The sequence below is a fragment of the Ceratotherium simum genome, chromosome 29 (assembly GCF_057802395.1).
Source record: "Ceratotherium simum simum isolate JZ-2026a chromosome 29, ASM5780239v1, whole genome shotgun sequence".
NCBI lineage: Eukaryota > Metazoa > Chordata > Mammalia > Perissodactyla > Rhinocerotidae > Ceratotherium > Ceratotherium simum.
This window is the reverse complement of record NC_141928.1, coordinates 9,399,283-9,411,813: the sequence shown is the minus strand read 5'-3', so window position 1 is coordinate 9,411,813 and position 12,531 is coordinate 9,399,283. Positions and strand designations below refer to the sequence as shown.

Below are 12,531 nucleotides of genomic sequence, written 5' to 3'. Positions count from 1 at the left end.
TCCACCCCTAGGTCCTGCTTTCCTCCGCGCTGGCTCCCCTCTCAGGCAGCCTCCTCCTCTGTGGCTGCAAGATGGCTGCCAGTAGTTCCCAGCTCACATCTCATTCTGAGGGCAACCCTGGCAGAAAAGTCCTGCCTCTTTTTCAGTAGCTCTATCTGATGTCCTAGAATTAAGACTCAGGGGCTCCCATTGCCCTGGCTTGTGTCCCATCCTGATCTAATCACTCCGGCCAGGAAGAGTTGAGCCTCTGGTTGTCCCGTTCCCAGAAACAGGCCTTCCCATGGAGGTAGGGGTGGGGGGCCTAGGCCACATGGACTGAGAATGGAGGAGTGGTAGTTCCTCAAGGAAAGTCAGGATGCTCTGACAGGAAGAAGCTGGGAGTGATGGCCGGAAAGGAAAACACAAGTACCCACCGTAGACCCTGTTCTCTCTTGCAGTGTGCTGTCCTGCTCTGAGCTTTCTCCCCTGATCACGCTGCCGATACCCCATCACTCTCAGTTCTGCCTTCTGAGCTCCCGTGCCTCATTAGCCTAGTTATCTAATGGTCCTGCTGCTTCTTGGCTTTAATTGACACTATTTAAAAAACATTTATTGAGCACTTAGGCTCGTCTTACTGAGTCAGACACTGTGCTAAGCATTTTACCTGCATTATCTAATTCAGTTTTCACAAAGCCCACTAGGTAGATGTTTTAAACCTATTTTATAGATGAGAAAGCTGAGGCTCTGGAAAGTGAAGCAACTTGCTCAAAGTCACATAGCTGATGAGTGTTCTTTACTGAGGGGCCTCCTCATTTTTTCTGACCTCCCCTCCTGTAGAACCTCCTATTCTTCCAGACCTTATTCATCACAGGGCTGGGAGACAACATTAGCATTCTCCGCCCTTCCAAATGCTGCCTCCAAACAATTATTCTTTCTTCATTTTATAAACCCGCTATCATTTGAGGCTCATTACTTCTGGTTATATTCATTTATTTATTCAATAGACATTTACTGAATATGTACTAGGCTCTGTGCTAGGATCAGGGTCAGCAGTAAACTCGATATAGCCCTTGCCGCTGTTAACTCGTAGTCTAGTGTGGGAGACAGACACGATAGATGGAATTACAGTCCGGGGGAATCAGCACTAGGATGGGGAAACCAGAGGAGAGGCGTGGGCAGTAGGAAGGGAGGCCAAGAGACTGGATTGGAGTCTGTTCCGTTAATCAGGTGAGGGATAAGGGGTGTGAAGTGGCTGGGCTCAAGAGAATATTAGGAGACCGAACAACAGCACTTGGTGATGACTGGATTTGGAAGGAGATGACAGGGAAGAGCAAAGGAGCGTCCTCCTTTGGACTCGGCAGCACCGTTCTCTGAGAGTGAACACAGGAGGAGGAGCGGTCGTGAGAGTTACATTAGGAGGTGAGTTACGTGTGGACATGTGGGCTGAACTATGCAGCAGGTGCTTGGATGTTTGAGTCTGGAAGTCAGGGGAAGGGTCCGGCCTAGAGATGCGGATATTAGAGTCTGCATTTGAAGCCAGAGGAGTAGATGAGATCATCTAGGGAGAAACAGAGGCCCAAGTGAGACCCTGAGGATTTAAGGGAGGGGCAGAGGAAAGGAGGCTGAGAAAGAGCCACCTAGGGGCAAGAAGAACACCCAGAAAGGGTAGTGTCTTGAATCAGTGTCTCAAGGATGAAGGAATGGTACAGAACAGGTCAACTAAGATAGGACTAAAAAGAGTCCTTTGCATTTGGCAGCATGGGTGTGCTGCTGAGCTCAGCAAGTCCAGTTTTGTTGGGATGTGAAATGGAAGCTGGGCTATAGCAGCTTGAGTGGTAGGAGATGTGAGGAAATGGAGAAAGTGGGTGTAGGTAATGCTTAGAATAGTGGCTCACAAGGAGACAGTTGAAAAGAAGGGAGTGGCTGGAGGGGTCGAAGACATCCAGGGAGGTGGTTTTATGTTCCTTTTTTCTTTTCAGTGGGCAGAGTCTTAGGATGTTCATATTTTGAATAGAAGGATCTAGTAGACCAGGAAAAGTTAAAGATGAGGAGAGAGAGGGAATACTTAATGAAGTGAAGTTCCAGAGAAGGTGGGAGAGGCTGAGACCTGGGGGCCTCTTCATTGTAAGAGGCGAGTGGGCAGAAAGGAAAGATGCAGATGCAGGCCCACTTGTAGGTGTGGTGTAAGGAGGTTCGTGGTTTCTCTTTCCTCAGTGAAATAGGAGGTGGAAAGGGAAGCAGTGGGGTGGGAAGATTGAGGGGTTTGGAGAAAGCTTGAAAAAGCCACTCCGGGGGAAAGGAGAGAGCTGACTGTGGAAATATAGAAAGACCTTTGGGCAGAGACAATGGCCCAGATGAAATAGAGATTGTGACTTTTAAAGTGGCCCCAGTGCATGAGGGAAGACGGTTTTCTCCAGTTGTACTTTGCAGCCTGGGAGTAGGGGTTAGGAGGGCAAATGGTTGGATCCATCCAAGGTTGGGGGTTAGCAAAGCAGACTTTTTGGAAAGACCAGGGATAAGGGAACTTAAAGTACTGGCAAAGGGGGCTGAAGTGACAAATGCTAGGGAATCAGTCTGCTCAAGAGGAAAAGGATGCTGAGGAAAAGGGCTGCAGGAGACTCCAGGGTCTGGTGAGAGGGAAGGACAGACACAGTAGGGGCTCAAGGAGAAGGTAAGGACTAGAAAGTTTAAAGGTTGTGGTCCAAGATTGGAATTGAAGGTTTCTGATGCAGAGCAGTCCTGGGTAATTATGAGAAGGCGGTGACTGAAGTAGTAGGTGGCTAATAGTTGCTGAAGTTGAAGGGACCTTGAGGCCACGGTCATTCGCAGTGATGTTGAAGTTGCCCGAGGAAGAAGGCAGAATTTGGTATGGAGAGGAAGACAGTGATCCAGATCCTGGTCTGTTGACCATCTCTATAGTTTTACCTTTTCCAGAATATCAAAAGAAAAAGGGAATCATACATTTATAGCCTTTTAGACAGGCTTTTTTCACTTAGCAATACATATTTAAGATTCATCCATGTGTTTATATGACTTGATCGCTTATTTTTTGGGGGAGGGATGAGTACTCTTCCATTGTATGGGTTTATCAGTTTGTCTATCCATTCACCTATTGAAGGACATCTTACACACGTCTTGTGTGTGTGAACATAAGGTTTCAAATAAGCTGAATAAATACCTAGCAATGCATTGCTGGATTGCGTCTGTACCATTTTGCATTCCTACCAGCGAAGAATGAAAGTTTATGTTGCTTCAGATCCTTGCCAGCCATTGGTATTTTCAGATTCGTTTTGTTTAAGTTTAACCATTCTAATAGGTGTGTGGTAATCCCACTTTCCTATGCTTTATGCAACACTCCTAGACAGTTATCTGGTCCTGGGTGCCTCACATGAAGTGGGGGGTGATTGTCACACTGGAGTGGCATGTCAGTATCACAGTGGCCAGAGAGTGAGGGGAAAGAAAGCATGTTATACAAGGATCAGGTGAAGGATCTAGGAATGAGAAGACTCAGAGAGGAAGTAATCAAGGTTTTCAAGTACTTGAGGGGTTCTTATGGGGAAGTCGATTAAAATAACCTATGGGGCCTAATCAGTAAGTACAGGGACCAGGAATAGAAGTGGGGAGGCAGTTGCCTTCTCCTAATACAGGGTAGTTCCCTACCCAGGGAGGCTCAGGCAGAGACCAAACAGAGCTTTCTCACAGTGACTGTAGAACAGTATCCAGTGGTGGGGATAGGGAGAGGATGGGGCCTTTAAGTTCCCTTCTGACTCCAGGTTTCTGAGAAAATTGTGAATGGGCTTATGAGAAATTTGTGGTAAAGTAGATTTCTCATAAGTGAAGATAGTATTCTTAAACCTGGATTTTTCTTTACTTTATGCTTTGATTGTTTTTATTTGTGGCTGATAAGCTAAATAAACTTCTTTGTGTTTATACTTATTCTGCTTTATTCATCTGTAATACTGTTGTGAAATTTCTTAGGGAATATTTTAGTTCCCAGTGGCTAAACTCCAGTGCTAGCTATACCACCAAAACAATACTAGTGATAATAATAGCTTATGCGTTTTAAAAGCTTATTAGCACTCTGACCAAGTGGCATTTATTCCAGGTATGCATGACTGGTTCAATAGTTGAAAATCAATTAATGTAATCCACTGTATTAATGGACTAAAGAAGAAAAATTATATCGTTATATCAATTGACTCAAAAAAGCATTTCACAAAATTCAACACCCATTCATCATAAAAAGAAAATCTCAGCAAATTAGGAATAGAGGGGGAACTTCTTCAGCTTGATAAAGGACATCTACAAAAATCCTGCAGCCAACATCATACTTAAGGGTGAGACACTAGATGCTTTCCCCCTAAGATTGGGAACAAGGCAAGGATGAGCCCTCTCACCACTTCCATTCAACATCATACTGGAAGTCCTGGCTAGTGCAATAAAACAAGAAAGAAAAAGATATACAGATTGAAAAGGAAGAAAGAAAACTGTTTTTATTCACAGATGACATGATTGTTTATGTAGAAAATCTCAAAGAAATCTATTTAAAAAAACCTCCCGGAACTAAGAAGTGAGTATAGCAAGGTTGCCAGACACAAGCTCAATGTACTAAATCTTTCCTATATACCAGCAATGAAGAATTGGAATTTGAAAAAAAAAAATTTACAATAGCACACGCACAGACACGCACACCAAAGTAATACTTAGGTATAAGTCTAACACAGTATGTACTGTTTCTGTATGTGGAAAACTATGAAACACTAATGAAAGAAATCAAAGTAGATGGAAATAAATAGATATTCCATTTCATGGATTAGAAGACTCATTATTAAGATGTCAGTTCTTCTCAACTTGATCTATAGATTCAATTCAATCCCAATGAAAATCCCAGAAGCTATTTTGTAAATATCAACAAACTGATTCTAAAGTTTATATGGAAAGGCCAAAGATGTAAAATAACCACACGATATTGAAAAAGAACAAAGTTGGAGGACTCACTCTACCTGATTTCAAGGCTGACTGTAAAGCTACAGTAATCAAGACAGCTTGATATTGACAAAAGTTTAGATACCTAGGACAATGGAACAGAGTAGAGAGCCGAGAAATAGACCCACACAAATATAGTCAATTGACAAATGCGTGAGGGCATTCAGTGGAGAACGGGTAATTTCTTCAACAAATGGTGCTGGAACAATTGGAACATTTTTTTGCATATGTAAAAAAATGATGCTAGACACAGACTTTATACCTTTCCTAAAAATTAATTCAAAATGGATCATCGATCTAAATGTAAAAGACAAAACTACAAAAATTTTAGGAGAAAACATAGAAGAAAATCTATCTACATGACCTTTGGTGATGAGTTATTAGATATAACACCAAAAGCACAATCTATGAAAGAAAAAATTGATAAGTTGGACTTTATTTTTATTTTTATTTTTTTTGTGAGGAAGATCGGCCCTGAGCTAACATCTGCCAATCCTCCTCTTTTTGCTGAGGCAAACTGGCCCTGGGCTAACATCCATGCCCATCTTCCTCCACTTTATATGGGACGCCGCCACAGCATGGCTTCACAAGTGGTGCGTCAGTGCCCGGGATCCGAACCGGCGAACCCTGGGCCACTGCAGCGGAGCGCGCGCACTTAACCGCTTGTGTCACCGGGCTGGCCCCAGTTGGACTTTATTAAAATTAAAAATTTCCACTCTGCAAAAGACACTTGCAAAAGTGCAAAAGACATTCTCTTAACAAAGAGAGTTAAAAGACAAAGCACAGACTAGGAAAAATATTTGCAAAACACATATCTGATAAAGGACTTGTATCCAAAATATACTCTTAAAACTCAACAATAAGAAAACAACTTAATTTAAAAAATGGGCAAAAGATCTGAACAGACACCTCACCGAAGAAGATATACAGATGGCAAATAAACATATGAAAACACACTCAACATCATTTGTCATTGGGGAAATGCAAAACACTACACACCTATTAGAATTTCTAAAATACAAAAATAAAACTGATACTACAAATTGCTGGCAAGTATCTGGAACAACACAAACTCTCATTCATTGCTGGTGGGAATGCAGAATGGTACAATCCAGCAATTGGCACTTCTAGATATTTGTCCAGCTTACTTGAAATCTTATGTCTACACACACAGACACAAAACAGCACACAAACGTTTACAGCAGCTTTATTCATATTTGTCAAATACTGAAAGTAACTAGGATGTCCTTGGTAGGTGAATGGATAGCCAAACTGGTAAACCCATACAATGGAATAGTATTCATCCAAAAAAAAAAGAATAAGCCATCAAGCCATATAAAGACATGGATGAATCTTAATGCATATTGCTCAGTGAAAGAAGCCAGTCTGAAAAGGAGACATATGTATGATTACCTCTCTGCCTTTTTTTTACATTCTGGAAAATGTCAAAAAAATTCTAGAAGATAAAACTATAGAGGTAGTAAACAGATCAGTGATTGCCAGAGGTTTGAGAAGGGGAAAGGGTTGAGTAGTGAAGGACAAGGGGATTTTTTAAGGTGATGGAATTATTCTGTATGATGCTGTAATGTTGGATACATGACACTATGCATTTGTGAAAACCCGCAGAACTTTACAGCACCAAGAGTAAAACTCAGTATGTGCAAATTAAAAAACTCATTCTGAAGATTAAGGGGTCCTAGAATGGAAGGCAGAATATAACAAAAGAATCTACCTGTGTTATAAATGTAGAAAACAACCTCACTGAGGAGAGTGAGGGGAAAATGTGCTGACCTAAGTAACTTTGGAGATGAGTGGAGCCTGTAAGACTGAAGACTAAAGGAACTGTGTGTAAGCCCTGTACTCTGATAAAAATTGTTTCCCAAGGGGGATGGGTAATGATTCTGGGGCCACTGTATGTGAATACTGGCATTGAACAATGAAGGAAATGGATGGCAGATGGTGGGAGCCAGGTTTCTCCCTTTTGGAGTGGGAAGTTACAGACAAGCAAAGGGAGAAGGCTAGAATGATCCATATGGTGATGGGTTGGAGTTGGAGACATCAGTATGAACTCATATTTAGTTTAATATAGGTACAGATGGTTACATATAGAAATATTTATAGATACAGATATACATGGATTAGTATACACACACATATACATATTTCCTTGCTCTGCCAGCTGAGAGGACCTAGAAACAATGTTACCCAAGTGGCAACAAGCGTACCTAGCACCTAGATCTTGGTTTCTAATGCCATTATCTGATAAAAAGAAACCAGGGTTCCTTGGAGAAATGTCTGGTTCAGGACTAGGGCAAGAAACGAACAAGATGAGCCTGTAGTGTCTTGTAGTGCCAGAAAGTAAGGAAGTGCTCAAACCAATCAACCAACCAAACAGTGCTGGGGTGTGCCACAGGGGCACAGGAGCCAACTGAAAGGGCTCTCGGTGGCCAAAGATGGAACAATTTGAGCAAAAAAGTAGATAATATACTGTTGGATTATAACCCAAAGTATAAAATAAATATCCATGAGTCCATTCTGCTATAAATAAATGATTGAATAAATAGATGGGGGAGAATAGACAAACCTCCCATGCAGAAGAATTCCAAATAATTTATGTAGATACTTTGCCCTCGAGAAGGTGGAGCACATCTGGCCACTTCCTTCCAGAGAGACTTCCTTCCGAAGTTTGAAGTAATAGTGTTATTTATGTAACCAATTCCCTATTGACGGGCATTTTTTTCTCTTCTGTCTCTCTTTTTTTTTTTTTTTCTGAGGAATATCAGCCCTGAGCTAACATCCATGCCAATCCTCCTCTTTTTGCTGAGGAAGACCGGCTCTGAGCTAACATTTGCCAATCCTCCCCCTTTTTTTGGTCCCCTTTTTCTGCCCAAAGCCCCAGTAGATAGTTGTGTGTCATAGTTGCACATTCTTCTAGTTGCTGTATGTGGGACGCAGCCTCAGCATGGCCGGAGAAGCGGTGCGTCGGTGCACGCCCGGGATCCGAACCCGGGCCGCCAGCAGCGGAGTGCACGCATTTAACTGCTAAGCCACGGGGCCGGCCCCTCTCTTCTCTTAATTTGTAAACAGTGCTTCAGTGAACCTTTGTACATATGTCCCTCTAAATTTCTGTATTTTCATAAGATAAATATTCTAGGGAGAGTATAATTTTAACATCTTGAAAGATATAATCAAGTTGTTCTTCAAAATGGTCCTATGAATTTGTACTCCCCAAAACAGTGTGTAAGAGTACCAATTTCTCCACACTCTTGGTGCAATATATAACTCACAGAGGGTTAATGTATTTTCTTTAATGAACAAAGACCTTTTACTAATCAATAGTAAGAGGACAGATGTCCCAATAGAAAGATGGGTAAAGGACCTGAGCAGGTCATTCACAAGGCAGATAGTACAAATGGCCTGTAAGTATTTGTAACAAAAAACTGAAAAAAAAAAAGTGCAAAAAAAACGTTAACTGCGTAGTCATGAAAGAAATGCAAAGTAGAAACAGTAAGACGGGCTGGCCCCGTGGCTTAGCGGTTAAATGCATGTGTTCCGCTACTGGCGGCCTGAGTTTGGATCCCGGGCGTGCACTGACCCACCGCTTCTCCGGCCATGCTGAGGCGGTGTCCCACATACAGCAACTAGAAGGATGTGCAACTATGACACACAACTATCTACTGCGGCTTTGGGGAGAAAAAGGGCAAAAAAGGAGGAGGATTGGCAATAGACGTTAGCTCAGGGCTGGTCTTCCTCAGCAAAAAGAGGAGGATTGGCATGGATGTTAGCTCAGGGCTGATCTTCCTCAAAAAAAAAAAAAAAGAGAGAAACAGTAAGACATTATTTTGACCATTAGGTTAGTAAAGAAAAAAAGAATCGTAATAACTGCTATTTGCCTGTGTATGGGAACATGGATCTGCTCAAACTTGTTGATGGATAAACAAATAGACCTTTTGGAGGTCAAGTTTTTTATATATACTTTTGAAAAAAGGTATACACACTTTTATTCACTCGACCTCAGAGAATTCATCCTAAGACATTAATTAAAAATATATAAAGATGTATGTATAAATATGTTCACCACAGCATTGTTTGTTACAACAAAATAATTAGAAATAACCTATCCAACAATAGGGGGTTACTTAATGATGATACATCCTGAAGATGAAATACTTGGCAGCTGCTAGTAGAATAATATTTATTTACTTATAAAAATTCTTGTGATAATATCATTAATATATACCCACTTAACTGAAAAAGACAAACGTATGTTCTATGTATGGAGAAGAGACTAGAAGGACACATCCATAATGTTTATCATATTGGTGTGTATGAGAGAGAGAGGCTGCAGATGATTTCTGACTTTTGTGCTTATCTCTGTTTCCCTTGTTTTTTGCATTAAGCTTCTCTTAAATTTTGTAGTTAGACAAGAGAATAAAAAATGTTTAAAACTATGCTGATTCTACCTTTGTAATGTCTTTCTTATGTGCCCTTTCTCTCCATCTTCAACATGGCCCTACCCTAGCTCAGGCCTCCGTCATTTAGACCATTGCATCAACTTCCTATTGGGTGTCCCTGCCCCTACAAAAGGACCTAACCTGTCACTCCTCTGCTCAGAAGCCTCTGGAACTCTCCCAACGTAGAATAGTGTCTTAGGTCCTTCTTGTCACCTTGTTGCTCCAGACCCCCACAATCTGAGCTTCGCTTCCCTTTCCAGCTTCAGTCTCCCTCGTTACTCCCACCCCACAGAGCACCTGCAACACCAGTCTTGTTGGACTACTCATCTCTCCCTGGTTGTGGTCACACCTCAATCCTATCTTCACCTGTTTAAAGTCTACCCATCTTTCAAGGCCTACATCCTCCAAGAAGCCTTCTTCTGTCATTACCTCCCCCATACTCCAGTTCACTTGGTTTGTACTTCTATGGCCAGGATCACCAGCTGCCTTTTAATACAGTGATTTCTGGAGGATCCTGCCTCCTCCTTTGGTCACCTCCATATCAGGCATGGACTGATAGGGTCTGGACTCACAGTTCCTAGAGCCCACACACAGTAAGGGCTTCATGAAAGTCTGTTGAATTGAGTTGACCCAGAGTTGCCTCTGCACACCATGTGCTGCAGATCAGAGTCAACTCTGCCGTATTCCATAATTATGCCTTAAATGTGTGATTTTTTGGCATGCAGGAATCTATTAAATCATACCATATAAACTATCACACTTGGGATTATGTGACATAAAAATGTGCATGTATAAAATAAAAGGATTATGGGCGTGTCATTTGGTATCCAGAAAATCTTTCTTCCATAACTGGCTAGTTAACATTTGAGTCTAAACTTAATTTTAGGCAATTCCTTGGAAAAAATGATTTTATGGAAACCAAGGCGTGTCCTGGAGGCAACCACAGATGATTATGCAGAGAAAACTTTTCTGTAATATTCCTGCTTAATATAAAAAGCAAATTTTTGATTCTTGATTATTCTTGCTTTGTTTTCTCCTTGAAAAGTGATGAAATTTCAGTAAAGAGAATACACTTGGTTGCAGCAGTAAATGTCCTTTGTTAACTCTTAAGTGTTTTTTTCTGTGTGAAATTTAGAGGTTTTAGATGCCTCACCTTCCTTTTAATTCCACACATTCCCCGTACTCTGCCCAGCTCTCCACCTTTCTTTGCAGTGCTATCATTGCACTCTTGGGCATCCGTGTTATCACATAGAACTGTTGTCATAGTGGTGAAATATAAACAAGAAAGCTAACCACTTCTCAGCATTTCTTGGCATGAAGTCCCTTCTGTGTTTCATTGAGTTGTCATGCAAGTCAACTACACACTGGTAGATGATTTTCTTGCTTCCACCAAAGGGCTCAGGGGCTCGGGGATGTTGCTTTATGTGAGATGCCAAGCATGAAAGATGTTCTGAACCAAAAGTACCAGTAGACCCTTTTGGCGTATGCTGTCTCCAGAAAAACATGCCCCTTAACCTGCATTGCTTTATGGAACTTTGAGAGATGCTTTTGTATCATTTAAATTATTGAGTGAACCTCTCCTAGAAAATTAAATTTGTTACAACTGTGTGAATATTGGTGAACCCTTCTTGTCTTGGGTCTGGCTGGGGATATGGATCTCATGGGTGTCACTGCCACTATGCATATCCCTTTGTCTGGTCATTTGTCCACCTATCCACCCACCCACTCATTCATCCATAGTCTCCCCGCAACTGGGACCCTTCTGAGCAGGACTCCTGCTTGATTCATCTCAAAATTCCCTGCAGGACCTTCAGAGAGACTCATATGTCGTGGAGGCCCAATAACTCCCCTGGATGATGATGGAAGCACTTCTCTCAGCACCACTGTGTGTTGGAGAGAAGGTGCTGAGAAGACGGGACCCATTTGCAGGGTTGGGTGTTGTAAAGGAGCCGTCAACCTCATGCAACCCTAGGCTGTGCTCTCCCGCGTTCCCAGCCTCTTGGAAGTCCCGAGACAGTGGTGGGCAAGGGTGACATGGGTGTTCCAGCATTTAACAACTTTTCTGGTGTGTGTGTGTACGTGTATTTGACTCTACAGGTCAGTTTTTGGGTTGTACGAGAAATTCTAACAGCACAGACTTTAAAAATAAGGGCAGAAATCCTGAGCCATTTTGTGAAAATAGCCAAGGTAAGCTGTTTTATTAGTTTTTTCCCTTCCTTTCTTTTTTTGTGTCAAAAATGTGTTTCCTCAGTACTTTGGGAGCTGGTTTGCTCTGGGCCTGCTGGGCAGGGTTCAGGCAGGGGGCTGTGACCTGACTTCCCCAGGCAGGAGTGGCGGTAAGACCAGCCTGGCTGCCCACTTGGCCTCCCAGCCCCTGTGCATGCATTGGCAGCATGCCCCTCCACCCCATGATTTTGGCAGCCAAGCATTCTCCTTACCTGGCCTTTCACAGACTCTCCATGAGACCTCTGGGGCTACGCCTAGGACCCATTCATCCTCCTACTTCAGGTTTAGCCACTGCTGGGGGTTGATGGGTTTTAATTAGCATCGATGGTTGTGATACCATTATATCCTGCATAATTTTGTCTCCAGTCAGCAGAGCTCACTCCATCCCATTCTGAGCTTGAGGCCTGGGCCCCATGACTCTGCTGCTCCCCACTCCCAGCTCCTGCCCCTTGGTCTGATGATAGGTTCTGTCCTTGCTGGTTGTTGAGCACCAGGCTCACGTCTGCACCATGCCTGTCCCCTCCTCTTCCTTCATCTCTGCCAGGCCAGGCTGTGACCCCATGGGCCTTCCTTGACCACTCTCATCACTTACACAGCCCTCTCAGCTCCTGCACATACACTGTTCCCGACCACCGGGCCTGCCTGACTCTCGGCAGAGCACTGTTCTGTCTGGTTCACCACTTGCTTCGTGTGCACATGTCTTCCCACCGAGATCCTAGGCCAACTAACCTTTACTGAGGCCCCTCCCGAGCCAGGCACCGTAGCAGCTGCTTTACTGAGATGCTCATGTTTTATGCTCATATTATCATCCCATTTACAGAGGAGGAAGGGGAGGCTTAGAGAGGTGTGTGTCCATGCCAGGGCCCCACAGCAAGTCAGTTGGAGC

At 42.9% G+C, this 12,531-nt stretch overlaps 1 protein-coding gene across 15 annotated transcripts in view; it reads left to right on the top strand.

The window, feature by feature from the left end:
* Positions 1-12,531, top strand: part of RALGPS1 (Ral GEF with PH domain and SH3 binding motif 1) — a 331,037-nt gene that overhangs the window by 148,480 nt on the left and 170,026 nt on the right. For 13 of the 15 annotated variants that reach the window (XM_087419063.1, XM_087419062.1, XM_087419069.1 and 10 more), the window contains one exon: positions 11,517-11,606. The exons of the other annotated variants lie outside the window; for them this stretch is intronic. In XM_087419063.1, the coding sequence (XP_087275189.1) occupies positions 11,517-11,606 (90 nt within the window). The remainder of the gene's footprint in view (positions 1-11,516; positions 11,607-12,531) is intronic. 15 annotated transcript variants of the gene reach the window in all.